Source organism: Falco naumanni, chromosome 13 (genome assembly GCF_017639655.2).
Source record: "Falco naumanni isolate bFalNau1 chromosome 13, bFalNau1.pat, whole genome shotgun sequence".
In the NCBI taxonomy this organism is placed as follows: domain Eukaryota; kingdom Metazoa; phylum Chordata; class Aves; order Falconiformes; family Falconidae; genus Falco; species Falco naumanni.
The window spans coordinates 1,759,145-1,774,046 of NC_054066.1; the positions used below are offsets into that span (position 1 = coordinate 1,759,145).

Below are 14,902 nucleotides of genomic sequence, written 5' to 3' on the forward strand. Positions count from 1 at the left end.
AACACAGCCCATCAAAACATGCCCAAACTTGAGGCAGAAGGAAAATTTCCTTCGAGGATAAAGCAAGACTTGGTTCACTAGCCACAGATAACTAAAGCTGAAATACAGACAGGAAAGCTCCTGCACTTTGAGGGACACTCCGTTTTAGCTCAGCAATGCAAAGGGGCAGCCTGCAAGACTGTAAACAGACCGCACAAAGTTCTGCTTCACATGATACTGATCAGAATTAAAAGTCTTCAGCAAGGTTCAGAACTCTGGAAAGAACAAAAGCTGCACATCCACATGACAGCCAAATCCAGGCAGACAACACAGCCAAATCCAGCTGCTCGTACTTGCAGACCAGAGTCTTCTAAAATGCTGCGATCGCTACAGAGCCTGTCAGGGCAAGGATCCCAAGCACGCAGTTGCACAAACACTTGAGGCTACACATGCTTTACTCCAAAGATGGCATGAGACAAAAGGCAATTTTTCACATTTCACGCTGTGCTGGAGTGCAACCCACCTCACGGAGCCACCACATAGAGGACATAACCTACAGTTCACTTGGAGAACTGGAAGTTACTCTACAAGAAAACTTTGCTATATACAGAATATGAAAGTTACTGAGGCTGAATCAATGGATCACCACACATCTTCCTGAAATACCTTGTTCAGTCCTCTTAAGCAATGTTCAACTCAAAATAAGCTGGGGTGGAATGGATATTTGTGTTAAAGGTGGCAGCAGGACAATATAACAAGTCTCAGGCACTAGTTCTGCAGGGAGGGAGGCCCGCAATCCGCCTTGTCTTCATGTTAACTCCAGCCCAACCACCACCACCACCAATCTGCACGTTCAATACACTGGGCAACGTGAGGGACCAAGCTTTCACATTAAATGTAATAGAAAAACATTCTTTACTCTGCAAGTGTCTTTACAAATATATATTTATATATTTAAGCCCATTTCAGGCCATAAAAGCCCATAAAAAACAACCAGTACCTTTTTGAACAAGAGAAACTGCGATCCAGAAGTCTGAGGTGAAAGACTCCCACACAAGGGCTGCTTTGGCGCTTCTCTGAAGGCCTCTATTAGCACATAAAACCATCTTAAAAATCACATCAGCCTTTTATCTGAAAGGAGGGGCACCATTTTTACCCCACCTTTTCTACTCTCTGTATGAGGTAAACTGGAATCACTTTTACATAATCACTTACTGCTTTGAAAAGGAGATATTGTATCCTGAAGACCAGCTTTTCCAGAAAACATTTGTGAATGGGTTAAAAAAGTAAGATGCCGCTTGTGGATCTAACCACAATGTGCTGTTGTCTCAAAATAGAAGTTGTTGATACTAAAAAGCTATTCCAGATACACACAAGTACAAACACTAGAGCTGGTCAGAAATATTCAGTTTCAACATTTTAAAAAGCAGGGAAATTTTTCTGCAGTGTGGCTTCTGCATTAATTTCCCCTATCCTCACTTTTCTACCGGTTCCATATACCCTTCAAAAGAATCACGTGTCTGTTGTAAGAGTGCAAAGTCCATCCAAATCTTGTGTTTTAAGTTCACTATCACTACACTTTAAAAATCCTGATGGCAAATAAAAAGGTCTCGATTTAACTTAGCAAAAGTGATATCTAGAAAATATTCAACATCAAGAGGTCTTACAAAAAACTTCAGACTACTAAGGCATTCTAAGGCACAGTTTTTGGAAGAAGTGCTTTCTCCCTTTGGTGTTGCTTTATACACATCACGTGTGTGAGTCCAAGTGATGCATGGAGCTGCAGACGTATGCCGTGCCTCCTCCCAATCAGGGAATTAAATCTTCTTCTGCAGTTTCAGACGTAGGCTCCCAATGCTGCATGAAATTCAGTTAGACATTGCACCAGCTGCTGAAACTTGGGTCTTTCTTCAGGATCTAGGGCCCAACAGCAGGCCATCACAGCAAACCTGGAAGACATGGGAAGGTAAGCTAGGAGACCACAGTCCCAACCTGCAAGCGAAAAACAGCATTCCCAAAGAGCGGTGGGGCATGGAGTCACATCCCACTGGCGCCGGGCACACGGGGGGTTCCCCAGGGCTCAGCGCCGGGGCCCGTCCTGCTGCATGTCTGCACCGCCGGGCTGGGCGAGGGGAGCGAGTGCCCCCTCAGTCAGGGCAGGGGGCACCCAGCTGGGGGGAGCTGAGCTGCTGGGGGGCGGGGGGCTCTGCAGGGGCGATGGGCAGGCCGGGCCGAGGGGCCGAGGCCAGCGGGTGAGGGTCGGCAGGGCTCAGCGCCGGGCCCTGCCCGTGGGGCACAGCGGCCCCCGGCAGCGCTACAGGCTGGGGCAGGGGGCTGGGAAGGGCCCGGCGGGACAGGGCCTGGGGGGGCTGGCTGGGCCGGCTGGGCGGGAGCCCCCCGTGTGCCCAGGTGGCCAAGGCGGCCAGCAGCGGCCTGGCTCGTGTCCCAGGCAGTGTGGCCAGCAGGGCCGGGGCAGTGCCCGTCCCCCTGCGCTCGGCACCGGTGCGGCCGCCCCTCGACTCCTGGGCTCAGGGTTGGGCCCCTCACGGCCAGAGGGACATGGAGGGGCTGGAGCGTGTCCGGAGACGGGAACGGGGCTGGGGAAGGGTCCAGAGCACAAGCGCTGTGAGGGGCGGCTGAGGGAGCTGGGGGGGTTTAGTCTGGCAAGGAAGATGCTCAGGGGAGACCTTATCGCTCTCTACAACTACTAGAAGGAAGTTGTAGGCAGGTGAGGTTGGTCTCTTCTCCCAGATAAGAAGTGACAGGAGAAGAGGAAATGGCCTCAAGCTTCACCAGGGAAGGTTTAGATCGGATACCGGGGAAAAAGTCTTCACTGAAAGGGTGGTCAAGCATCAGAACACGTTGCCCAGGGACATGGTAGAATCACCATCCCTGGTAATGTTTAACGAACACACAGATGTGGTGCTTAGGGACATGGTTTAGTGGTGGACTTGGCAGTCCTGGGTTAACAGTCGGACTTGATGATCTTAAAGGTCTTTTCCAACCTAAATGACTCTAGGATTTACCACTAGAAAAACTGCTGACTGGAGAGAGAGAAAAGGAAGCCTGTATCTTCTGATTCGCTATGCTGTACGACTCCTCCAGAAGGCAGATACCTGGGATGATCAATAATGTGCTGTGATTGGAAGTGCTGGTTTGATTTAATATACAAGTCAGAGGCAACCCCGGAGGAAGCAACACATAGTTCATCAGAAATTGCTCAACTATTGTAAAAGTACAGTTCAGTGTGTTTCTGCCGTAGGTTTATGGGAAGGGGATGTGGAAGAACATGCAAGGCAATAAGTAGCGCCTGTGCACTTGCATCCTCCTATACCATGAGGATTATGAATAAACACCTCAAGCCCTACCATTTAACTCCACTACACTTCTCCATATTCTTGCTGAGAGAATGGAGATTCCCTCTGCCTACAAACCTCATGGCTCCCAACACTGCAGCCCCACAAACACCAAGCTGAAAACCTCCGGCCCCTTTGCCTCCCTCCTCCCATTATCAACCCCATTTCCTTATTTTGGCACATAGGAGAAGAGCTGGGTCAGGATAAGGCTGGCTAACATGCTGATTACAAAACAAGTATTTTATCTGCTCTCCAAAAACATGCACTTACAGTTCATCAGGGCAGTTGATTGGCTGAGCTATTCGATAGCCATCCTTTAAATAAGCGGCCATCTCAAAGGGGTCGATATCGACATACGGAGTCTGTCCTAAAGTCATCAGCTCCCACAGCGTTACTCCAAAGGCCCACTAAAAAGACAGAGCATGCAGCATTAAAAGAACATGCTGAATTTTGAGCACTCCTTCAGGAGTTCCACAGAATCAGTCATAAATAAGACTACACAGAGAAAGAAAGCTTTACATAAATGCTATATATATCCAAGTTCAATATGACAATGCTTTGTCTTTGAACAGAGACAATTAAGAATCACAGAACAGGTGTTGTGTTGAACTAAAATTAAACTCTGTGCACTAAGATTTAAATTTAAAAAAAATATCATGTGTTTACTGCATTTTTCTAGTATGACATTTCAAAACACTTGCACCTAAGGAATATTAAGCACTAAACCACTGTTCTAAAAAAATTAACAATTTTATATTACATTTTACATCTTCTACTACTACACCAAATTCCTCAAAAAAGGTCTGTGAGATTCAAAGCTTCAGAAGAGTAGATTGAATGAAACCATCTTTTTTAAATCAAAGTAATCTGTAAATTTTGAGTCAGAATTATATTTTGCTCACAAGTAGGACTCACGGGAAAAATAAAGATTTCATCTAAATAAATCTGACAGCTGGACCAGCATTTAACACATTCAGCCGACAATACTTGCCAAAAGGAGCTTAAGATGATGAAAAAAGTAAATCAATGAATTCACACGCAAGCAACGTACAAGTACAGTGATTTACTAGCTGGTATCAAGAGGCCCAAGAGAGAAAACATAGATGGTGGTGATACTGCACACTGATGAGTCACTGCTGAAGTTACAAACGCTGCAAACATAATGATTTATTACGAAGGGGCAGAATTCAGCAAGCCTCGAAAGATTCTTGGTTTTAAACAAAAGAAATCCTGGCCCCTGGCCCCTGCCCCCCTCCCCCTCACAAGCCTTAAGGGATGCTGCCAGTGGCCACCGATGGGAAGCTCAGAGCTGGAGAACTGCAGGGGCCCAGATGCAGCCCCACTCTGAACAGCCATCTATTAGCAGTGTGGTGCTAAGGGGAGGACATCCTTTTTATTTGCAGTTAAGAAAAATGCCGAGGGACAAGTGGTGGTGCACCTAGAACATGAGAACGAAGGGCAATTCAAGCAAAACTACTTTGAGAATATAGCTATTGCGACTGCCATAAGTAGCTGCATGAACACTACATAAGGAGATGCAGAGCTTCATGTCCAACAGAGGGGAAAAAAGAATTAAAATTCAACAGGAATCCTGTTTTGTTTTTCTACGCTTTGGCTGACTGGTAAGTATTGGCAGAGGAAAAGCACATTAGGAAAGTTTCAAGCCAGCAAAACCACTTTAAAGAAATGCATCCAAAAAGCAAGCCTAGAACACATGCCAGTTGCATCTTAACAGACACCACCTAAATTGTTTTTAACAGATTTTTATCACCGATAAGTTACGTGCAATTGATAACTAGATTTGGTCCTAGCAAGCAGACAAAAACATATTACATCACATTTGTGAAAAGTATCCTGGTAAATGCAAAGACAAGGATAGTATTTTCCACATCCAGAAACACAGTCTGGTTTTGCACACTGCAAAACTCATACAGTTCTTAATTTCGCATACGTAGCTATGTATTGGAAGCTGAGTTGCATTTATCCCTATATAATGCAAAAAGGAGTTCTGTGTTAAAATCATGAGAAATGTAAGTTGAAGCACACTAGAGTTTTCTGAAACGGTTATGATGCTGAGGTTCCTTTATCTTAATAAAAGTCTGCATTTCACTGCCAGCGTTATGTAAGTTTTCATTTCCAAGTTCAGTATTACAAATAGGGAACACTTTTGGGTTCTCAATTTAAAAAATAAAAAAGAGAGCGCAAGTAAGAATAAGAAAATCAACATTTATGTGACCTCATTTAGTACTATAAAACATGATTTTACAGGCAACTTCTATTTCCTGTTCTATGTTCAAGTTTGGTGTAACACAGAACTCTACACATTTTCCAGTGAGTACAGAAGTATTTCTGGAGCAAAGCTGACTCCTTTCCCATCTTCCCTTTTTTTTTTTCCTTTTTTTTTTTTTTTTAATGTGGCTTGAGCACTAGTACAGAGACCACAGCAATGAGGAAAAAAAACTAACAAGGACTCTCAAGAGATTTTCTAAACTAGCACATTTTAGGGTGCAGATTACAATCTCTGGATGTAACCATGTTAAGGAAAGTATCATTACCAGAAAATACCCCCTTTGCAGGAAGACACAGATAAGTGCAAGTGGTTTACCATTAATTAGCGCTCTAATTGCCACCGGTTGATTTTAAAGGACAAGCTCTTGTAAGCACAAGAGCAGTCCATTCCGATGTGTAGGAAGCTGAGCAAGCATGGCAGAAGGTGCACTGACTACGCTCAGACACACCAAGGCAGGAAAGGGAGGGTGGAACCAGGAGAAGGCTACTCCAAGAATACAGTGAGAATCCATCAGCATGCAGGGATGGAGTCTGGAAAACCAAAGCTCGGAGTTAAACTACCAAGAAATGCCCATAGGAGGAAAACATTTAGGCTGCACTAAAGCCAAGCCTATCAGATGGGATGCATCCAAGAATGCTGAGGGAGCAGGCTGAAGTCATTGCAACACTGCTTTCGTCATCTCTGAAAGGGTACTGGTGGAGGGTTCCTGACAACCGGAAAAAAGGCACTCTCTTGAAGAGATGGCCTCCAGGGAACTACGGGCCAGGTAGTCTACCATCAGCTCCTGCTCGCGTCAGGGAGCACATCATCCTGGAAGTCACCTCCATGCATACAGAGCACAAAGGTGTCCAGGAAGAGCCAAAGTAGATTTATCGAGAGGAAACTGTGCCTGACTAACCCGACTAGTTCTTTGAGAAGACAGACTTAGTGGACACAAGGTGAGCAACAGATGTTCACCCTGACTTCAGCAAGGCCCTTGACATCTTTCATAGCATCCTTACAGCCAAATTAGTGAGATGCTGGCATTAAATGCTGTACTCAAATTGCTGTTACCAGCAGTAGTCATCCAACTAGCAGCCAGTTACTAATGGCATGGCTCAGGAATCAATACTGTTTTATCTTCAGCAACAACCTGGGCTCTCAGGAAGTTCATGGATGACACCAACCTGGGCAAAGTGGCTGACAGGCTGGAGGACAGCATTCTGCAGAAAGACCTCAAGAAGCTGTAGAAATGGGCTGACAGGAACCTCTAAGTTCAAGGAAAGCAAATGCAAAGCCCTGCATCTGGGACGGCATAGCTCCACGCACCAGGCCTGGCTGGGGCTGACCACCTACAAAAGGGCTTTGCAGAAAAGGACCTGGGGGTCCTGGGAGACAAAGTTGAACACAGCAGCAGCATGCCCTTGAAGCAAAAAAGCCACCTGCATTCCAGGTTGTATTAGCATGTGTGTAGTCAGCAGGTCAAGGCAAGAAATTCCTTCTCTCTTTATCTGTGAGACTGCAACTGAAATACTCTGTTGTAGACTCTGGATCACGCTGATTCCAATAGCGGACATGTCCCAGTAGAGTTCGCCCACTGAATTTAACTGCTTTTTCTGCTAACACTACTGAGGAGAACAGGGTGCAACAGACAATTTTGCCATGCAAGAAGGGCCTGCTTGAGCTTTGAACTATCTGCCACAAGCAGCAAATGAGGGAATCAGATGTATAGATGCTGTTCTGGACAAATCACTGTTATCTAGTCAGTGCCATGATTCCCCAATAGCTGAGAAAAAGGGCAGGGAGGCGAGTGGGGGGATGGTGAGGAATCAACAAAATACAATTTACAAAGTGTAAGAGGGGAAAAAAACCCAAAACCAACTTACCACGTCACTAGCACTGGAAAATTCGTTATTAACCAGGCTTTCCAGAGCCATCCATCTAACTGGTCTGTTTTCATTATCTCCCAGGCAATGGTAGTCCATAGGAAACAGGTCTCGAGATAGCGCGTTGTCTGTAATCTTAACCTGAAGTGCATCGTCAATGCTAATTTCAAAGAACAGAAGTATTTAGCAAACTTGGCATTACATTTTACAGAAAATATTTATACTCAACCTGAAGTTTCAGACTCAATTGGGGAATGCTAATCACACTATCAACATTTCAAAGGACTAGCGTTCTTACAGATGGAAGACACGCTTACTCTGTGATTATGAAGTATTATCAAAGAACGTATTTATTTGGTGTTAACAGACAAGCACTAGAAAAACCATTCTTAGATTAAATAAAATCAAACATTTACAAGTGCAAAAAAAATACAGTTAAAGCAAACAAACTCACTTAAATTATTTCTGCTCCCTTTGAAGTTCTCCTATCAGGTCAATTAAACAAATTTTAGCTGTAATATCTGTGTGGCAATAATGAACCAAAGATTTAAGCAAAACAAGATCTAGTAATATCTTGTTAAAGCAACCAATATTATTTGTGGCCTAAAAGCTTGTCTCTAATCAAGCAGTCTGGTAAGATACTATTTATTCTCCTCAACATGATTCATTCTGACTGTTGTCAGAAACAGGATACTGGCTAAGGGAAACTTAGTTTTAGTCAACAAAAGATGACTCAAAAAAAGCACACGGAGCCTACTCATTTTTCTCCCCTCTGTGATGTTAATTCATATTCTACTGAACTTAAGTGTGTAATGAAGTTCAATATTCTCATAAACAGCTGACTTCAAAAATATGGGTAAGATGCAGGCTTTAACATCTTATGACAAAAACCCAAATATTTGGGTCAATGGAACTGTAACAAAATGCCATTTGCTGCCTTTTCATCTTGTCAATTATTTATTTTGATGAGAAAAAATAGAAATGCTCAGTTTGTGTGTTTTCTGCTTCACTATCTCAAATACCTTCTTATTTATCCCATTTCTATGCATTTTCAGGACAGTTCATTGGACTCAATTTATAGACCAGGAAATTTCCATATCTAATCACTCTTCAGAGTTCAGAGAAATTCCTAGACCAGTCTATAAATGAATACAATACAAAGGGTAATTTCCCAGTGATGAGAGAGCTCTGACTTGTGTAATTTGTATGTCCACTCTAACTGGGCCCAACTGTGCCACGGGCACATGAGACCCAAACTATTTCCTCCCATAACAAGCCTGCTAAGACCACTGCAATCCTGGCTCTCTTCCCAAAATTAGGGTACAGGTACATAGGTCTGACACACTTGATATCAATTCCTCCCAGCCTTTCACCTCACAGGAACAGACCTGGGGAACAAAGGGGTGCAGATGAACCAAAGCCCTTCAAGGGATCCTGGCTACTGACACCCCCTTTCTCTTGATAAACCTAATGCTTGCCCAGGGTTTCTTGTACTGCAGCACAGATGAGCAGATGCACAGCTCCTGCCTGCATTTCCCACGGAGAAGGAGCACCTGGTGCACTATGAATTGATTTTTATTGCTAGTACTCCAGATCACATGTATGGCAATAAATTGAAAGCTGAACTTTGCCACAGGAAGGCAAGGACTCAGGCAGTCTGGACTGCCGACCCTTTGCACAGCAAGGGCACTAGGCTATTGATTTGCTGCATAGAAATGAGAGCCTGTTGCAAGGTAATTTCCCTGGAGCACTGTAAGATCTTTGTCTCCTGCAGTACCACTTCTTCATCAACATGTCCACCAGAGAGGAAAAGAAATAGGAACTGGGGAGAGTGTCTCTCAGAAACTGTCAAACTGAGCACTCTATGTAGTGCAAGAGCCAGGAAAGATTCTGCTGGACCATCTTGTTCAGAAGCACAAGGGACGGCTTCAGTGTGGATCTCAGTGCACCCTCTGTCCCAGCTCTGCTACACCACCAGTGCCTGGTGCCAGCAGTGCCAGTGTAACAGGTGCAGTACTGCATGAGTGCTTAAGTGTCTCCCAGCTTTTTTCTCTTCGCCTCCCGGCTGCAGCATCAGGAGCTTTGCTGGCCCTGGCTGGGATCTTTGAAGAACCGGCCCAAAGGCTGCACCTCGGAGGATAGAGTGACTTTGTAGACAGAAACACAAGGGACAGAAGTTGCAGCAGTACCAACTCCTGACAGCCCTGAAGGGCTTGGCAGGGAAGTCAGGAGCAGAATCTATCCTGGTGTGGGAAACGTGACTCATTTTCCTGTTAACTGCTGAGCCAGACATGCAGAGCTCTAACAGACACCAGCAGCATGGCCCCAAGGCGGACCATAAACTAGAAGTGTGTGCTGTCCATGAAAAGTGCAGAGATAGAAACTGGGCTTCCACTTCAAGGACTATGTGGGAAGAACCAAAGCAAACCCCCGTCAAAAACAGGTTCAACAACCATGCCTTGAAGATACTGGAGGGACTGAAGCCTTCAGGCTCCTAGGAGTCATTCCCAAGGAAATATGGAGGCAAATAAGGAAAAACACATTCACAAAGGTGGCAAAAAGTTGAAAGAGATGGAAGCCAAAGAACAGGAACTGAGACAGTAACCCACTCACTCCTTCCCAGGCAACTGGGGAACCTGAAGGTTCGGGAGCGTGCTCCAGTCTTTACACCCTTGCTCTGGCAAAAGACAGGACCTGAGAAAACCATACAGGTGCTGCTAAGGGAAAAATCCTCTCAGATCACATGTCCCAAGGTCATCAAGAAGATGTGGGCAGCAAGTATGAGAAATGAAATAGTTAATAATATTTTCATAAAACAGACACAAGAAGAATTGAGCAGATAACTAGACCATGAGGCACTTTATTTTCTCCCCAAAAAATAAATGAAGCATCATAACTGAAGGAATGCAAGACATGCATTCATTCCACGTGATACAATGATGATGCACTGTTTCATAAATGAAATTTTTTATGACAAAGCAGAGCTTATCATATCTCAACATCACCTCTAATAGTCAATTTCAGGTTAAAGACTTTATCAGTAGTTCAGTTACTTCATTAGATGGTACTTGTACTACACAGCTCTAGGGTATAACCCAGAGGTTGCTTCTTTCTCCTTTTCTTTCATTGCTAGTTCAGTAACAAACTGGTGCATGTCCTTGGGTGGTGGCACAGAAGAAGTGTCTCTCCAAACGAGGAACTTGAATTCAAGGCTTCAAGCATGGCCTTGAATTCTAAAAACTAACTTACTCAAATTATGATGTTATCTGCAGATACCATAGAACTACTCAGGACTAACTGCCCCTTTTGATATTTTCACATGTTTAGTTAAGTTTAAGCAGAAGGCTGTATTTTCTGGTTCCCCTTATTAGGTATTAAAGCAGATGGAGAATGAGCACAGCTGGTGGTCTCCAAGTGATTTAGTTTATAGAAAGCCACCGAACGCATCAGTCCCTACATTTTGAGGGTGTACGTCAGTCAGAAGATGATCTCAAACCTTACTTTGGCATTCCTACCGTTACAAAGTGCATTCATATCTAGCCATCATTTGACCACTAAGAAAGCTACCAACGAACAAAGTCATTAAGCCATTTTTTAAGAAAAAATGAAGAAAACCAACTTCATACAAAAATCTAACCACTGATAAAATGCCAAAGATAATCCATGTTTTTATTAAAGCTTAAGGGAAGCTTTAATATTTTTCAAGCCTTTGAAAGAGTGACAGGCAAAACCTAGCAGAAGTATTTAGAATGAGGATGTTCTGCTTCCTTGAAAACCATGCTTTCCGGTTCACCTTATTTTTAGAGGAAAACAGAATACTTACACACAGTTTCTAGCAGCCAGGTCTTTGTGAATGACCTCCCGTCTGGCCAAATAACTCATTCCACAGGCAATCTGAATAGCCATATGTACAAGATCCTGCTGGGAAATTGCCTGCAAGAGCACAGAACAATCACTGCAAAACTGCCAGCCCAGCACCTGCAAGGTTAGTGTTTTCATTGTATCCTACTACCCTCTCCCCTCACCTTCAGCAGCTGATGCTTTCTAGTAGCTACAGACACTAGCACCTGTTGAAAACTTATGAAGTCTCTTCATTCTAATTTTTTTTTTTTTTTACATACTAGTGGCAAATTTTTCCAATGTACAACTGCCTCACTGCTACACAGCTTTTCCTTTGATTAGCGGTGAACATAGGCAAAACCGGTCAATTTTATCCTCCTTATCACATTTTTTCAGTTTGTTTCCCTGGGAACCAACTCATTTTCAGGCAGCAGAGCACAAACAGCAGTCAAAATTCTTGTTGCTGTCTACTGCTGAAAACTAGTATCAAAGGCTGTTGTTCCATCTACTTTTACAACTTCACAGTCCTATACAAACTAAACCCTTGCATCTATACCTTGGGTTCCCTCTTCCATTTCTACAGTGTTTCAGAAACATCAGTATGCAGGTGGACACACTGAAGCTTCAAGACTGGGATTAAAAGAAATCAATTAAAACAGTAATTAACTGGTTTCTTCATTAACAGGTTGTTATTAAGAACAATAGCCAGGTGTTATTTCAGAAACTTGAGAGTTTGCTTTAGGTGTTTGTAGAAAAGTTCCATCTGAGAAGTAGTATCTAGGACACCAAATGTCCCATTTTTTGGTAGCTAAATACACTTGTACCTAGTTACGAAGAGGCAACTCCTGTGTTATGTAATACAGATTATAAATAGTGTTTCCACCTAAATTCTTGGAAAGGGATATTGGTGCGATGCAAAGGTATTTATAACTCAGATTAAGCAGCAAAACAAGTCGAAAGATCCTAGCAGCTTATCAGAACTTGTAAATTAACAGAGGTAAGTGGCTCTTGCCAGTTTGAAATCTGGTACATAACATGAATAAGGGACAAATGCTGACCTCAGGGAACAAGATTTCATTTTGTCTAGAGACAGAAGTCAAAACAAGGTGAAGCTGAAGAAAAGACAAGGTAATCCCAGTAAGAGGGATACTTTTACTACATATATACATCCATCACTAAACATATATTCAGATTTTTAAAAGTAAGCAAAGTATGTTCTCATCTAGGAATATTTTCTTTCTCACTTCATGAAATATATTCAACAGGTTCCATTTAAACACAGTAAAGCTATGCATGCTAAAGAGCACCCACAGCAGTAAAAAGTAAAAAAGTTAAATAAATCCAGTTATTTTACTTCATAGCAAATTTACAGCAGGACATTAAAAGTTTAACACAAGTGCTTTATGCTTACTATAAAAATTAAAAACTACAGTAAAGAGATAATCTATTAACTATACCAAAAATAACCATCAGTAAATCTGAAATTTCTCCATACAGTTTTCCTCCGTATATTCTAACTTAAATCCACAATCATAAACTATTTTCTCCAATATTTTTTTAAGATGTAGTGACATACCATACTATTGTAATCAGAGTTTAACTCAGCTTCATGCCCTCTGAACATGTGTGATAAATACAGCCAAGAATGTTTTCCTTGTACGAGTCAAGACAAACACTTGCTAGGGAACCTGCTTGCCAATTCTCTCATTGTCACAACAGCTGAATAGCACAACTATTTATTTTAAGGCACATACACAGATGACAAACCAAGTCTAAGTTTAATGGGCAAGAAGTCACAGATTTCTGAGTGTACCTGAGGATTGTTGGCCTCTACCAGCTTGCACTGTCGCAAGAATAGTTTAAGATTCCCCCAGTTCATGTATGGCAGCAGCACCATTGGTTTCTCTCCCTCTTCTATACAGACGTGAGTGATAGGTAGCAGATTCCTGGAAGACAAGGAGGGCAATTCCTGATTTTATGAAACTGAAATTTCTTAAGAATCTTCTAGATCCCCAAACATAGCAAGTAAAAGTAATTCAGCGCTGAGGAAAAGCATTTACTCTTGCATTATGAACTGCAGAGCACAAGGTCTCCAAACAACTGAAGCCCTAGACTTTTTTTTTTTTTTTTTTTTTTTTTAAGGTCAGATATTTGAGCACTCTCCTGTTAGGAAGAATGCGCCAAACTTTGCTGCTTGGTATAAAAGTTTCTGTGAATACAGGTTATCATTTATATTAACCACATATATATAATCATTTATATATCCTCAACTTGAAAGTGTATCATTCTAAATGCAACTATAGGTATAAAATATGTAGCCCCATTACAGTTTTTTTAAAAAAGGCAAAACATCATGTTTGATTTACTTCAAAATGACAGAGCAGAAAATTTTAGGTTTGAATCAACTAAACATTAAATTGCACTCAAAGCACAAAAGTATCTCAGGAGTTTTATCATAGGTGTTTTAGAATCACAGATCATTTAGGTTGGAAAAGACCTTTAAGATCACCAAGTCCAACTATAAGCCTATAACTGTCAACTCCACCACTGAACCACTTTAAAGGTCCCTTCCAACCCTCCTTAAGGCTCAGATAACCCCCATACAGTAGAGTTGCTAAACATCTTACTATAATATCACCATATATATTTGTAGAAGCTTGAAAGAAGTTTCATGGAAAATTGAAACTATATGCAACTTTTTTAAAAAAAGTTTATCCTTCTATTAAAAACCTATTAGTAGTCTCCAATGAGTTATAATGATTTTTAAAAGGGAACTTTGAAATTTCCTGTTCTTACCTGAAGACATTCAACAGTCAGGTGTCACATCCGTGAGCTCTACCTTTGACCAACATAAAGGTCCCAGCTTTACAGGCAGTGTGCAAAAGAAAAGCTTTTTGGACTATTTAAGGAGTTTGACTTGTAAAAGGGAGGATTAACAGCTGATTTTGAATGACAGGAGGGGGGGCTGTTTCATTTTGTTTTGATTTGAAGTATGTTTCCCTAAGAACCTGCTAGTCCTTCTAATACAATGATGTATTTTAGGCCTTACCTTAATTATAACTACTCTTAAAAAAGCAAGGCACTGTATAACTAATAATTCTGCTTGAACTGTTTTCACTTCCTTCACATTACCAGTAAAAAAAGATCATTTACCAGTCCAGGGAGTTGATGAGCACAGGTTTCTCCTTACTTGCATCCTTGCCAATAATGAAGAAGTTTCAGCCTTTAATCCAAGCTGCAAAACTGCCACTACCTCAAGCTGCTTAGGGCATCAATTTAAAAAATTTAAGCCATCACCCAAAAAAACCCATGCCATTAATTCTTAAGGAATAAATCCCATCAGTGATGTTATGATGCCATATCAAGACAATACGTGTGCAAGAGTCCTAAAAAGCATTTCCTTGTGTTCATGTAGCACAGTACCTAATCACCATACTTGTGTCATGTAGAAAGTTATGAACAAAACAGACTAGTAAGTTAGCTAAACTGACAATGAACCTGCATACATACTTACTCTCGTCATCACTAAGACCCCACCACACTTAAGAACTAGCCTGTGCTAGAACCAGCAT

At 42.2% G+C, this 14,902-nt stretch overlaps 1 protein-coding gene across 2 annotated transcripts in view; it reads right to left on the reverse strand.

The window, feature by feature from the left end:
• Positions 1-877: 877 nt before the first annotated feature.
• Positions 878-14,902, reverse strand: part of RYK (receptor like tyrosine kinase) — a 65,132-nt gene continuing 51,107 nt past the window's right edge. For both annotated transcript variants that reach the window (XM_040613279.1, XM_040613278.1), the window contains exons 11-15: positions 13,144-13,276; positions 11,314-11,423; positions 7,491-7,650; positions 3,606-3,742; positions 878-1,928 (exon numbers count right to left, since the gene is read on the reverse strand). In XM_040613279.1, coding sequence (XP_040469213.1) covers positions 1,817-1,928; positions 3,606-3,742; positions 7,491-7,650; positions 11,314-11,423; positions 13,144-13,276 — 652 coding nt within the window. In that variant the 3' untranslated portion in view covers positions 878-1,816. The remainder of the gene's footprint in view (positions 1,929-3,605; positions 3,743-7,490; positions 7,651-11,313; positions 11,424-13,143; positions 13,277-14,902) is intronic.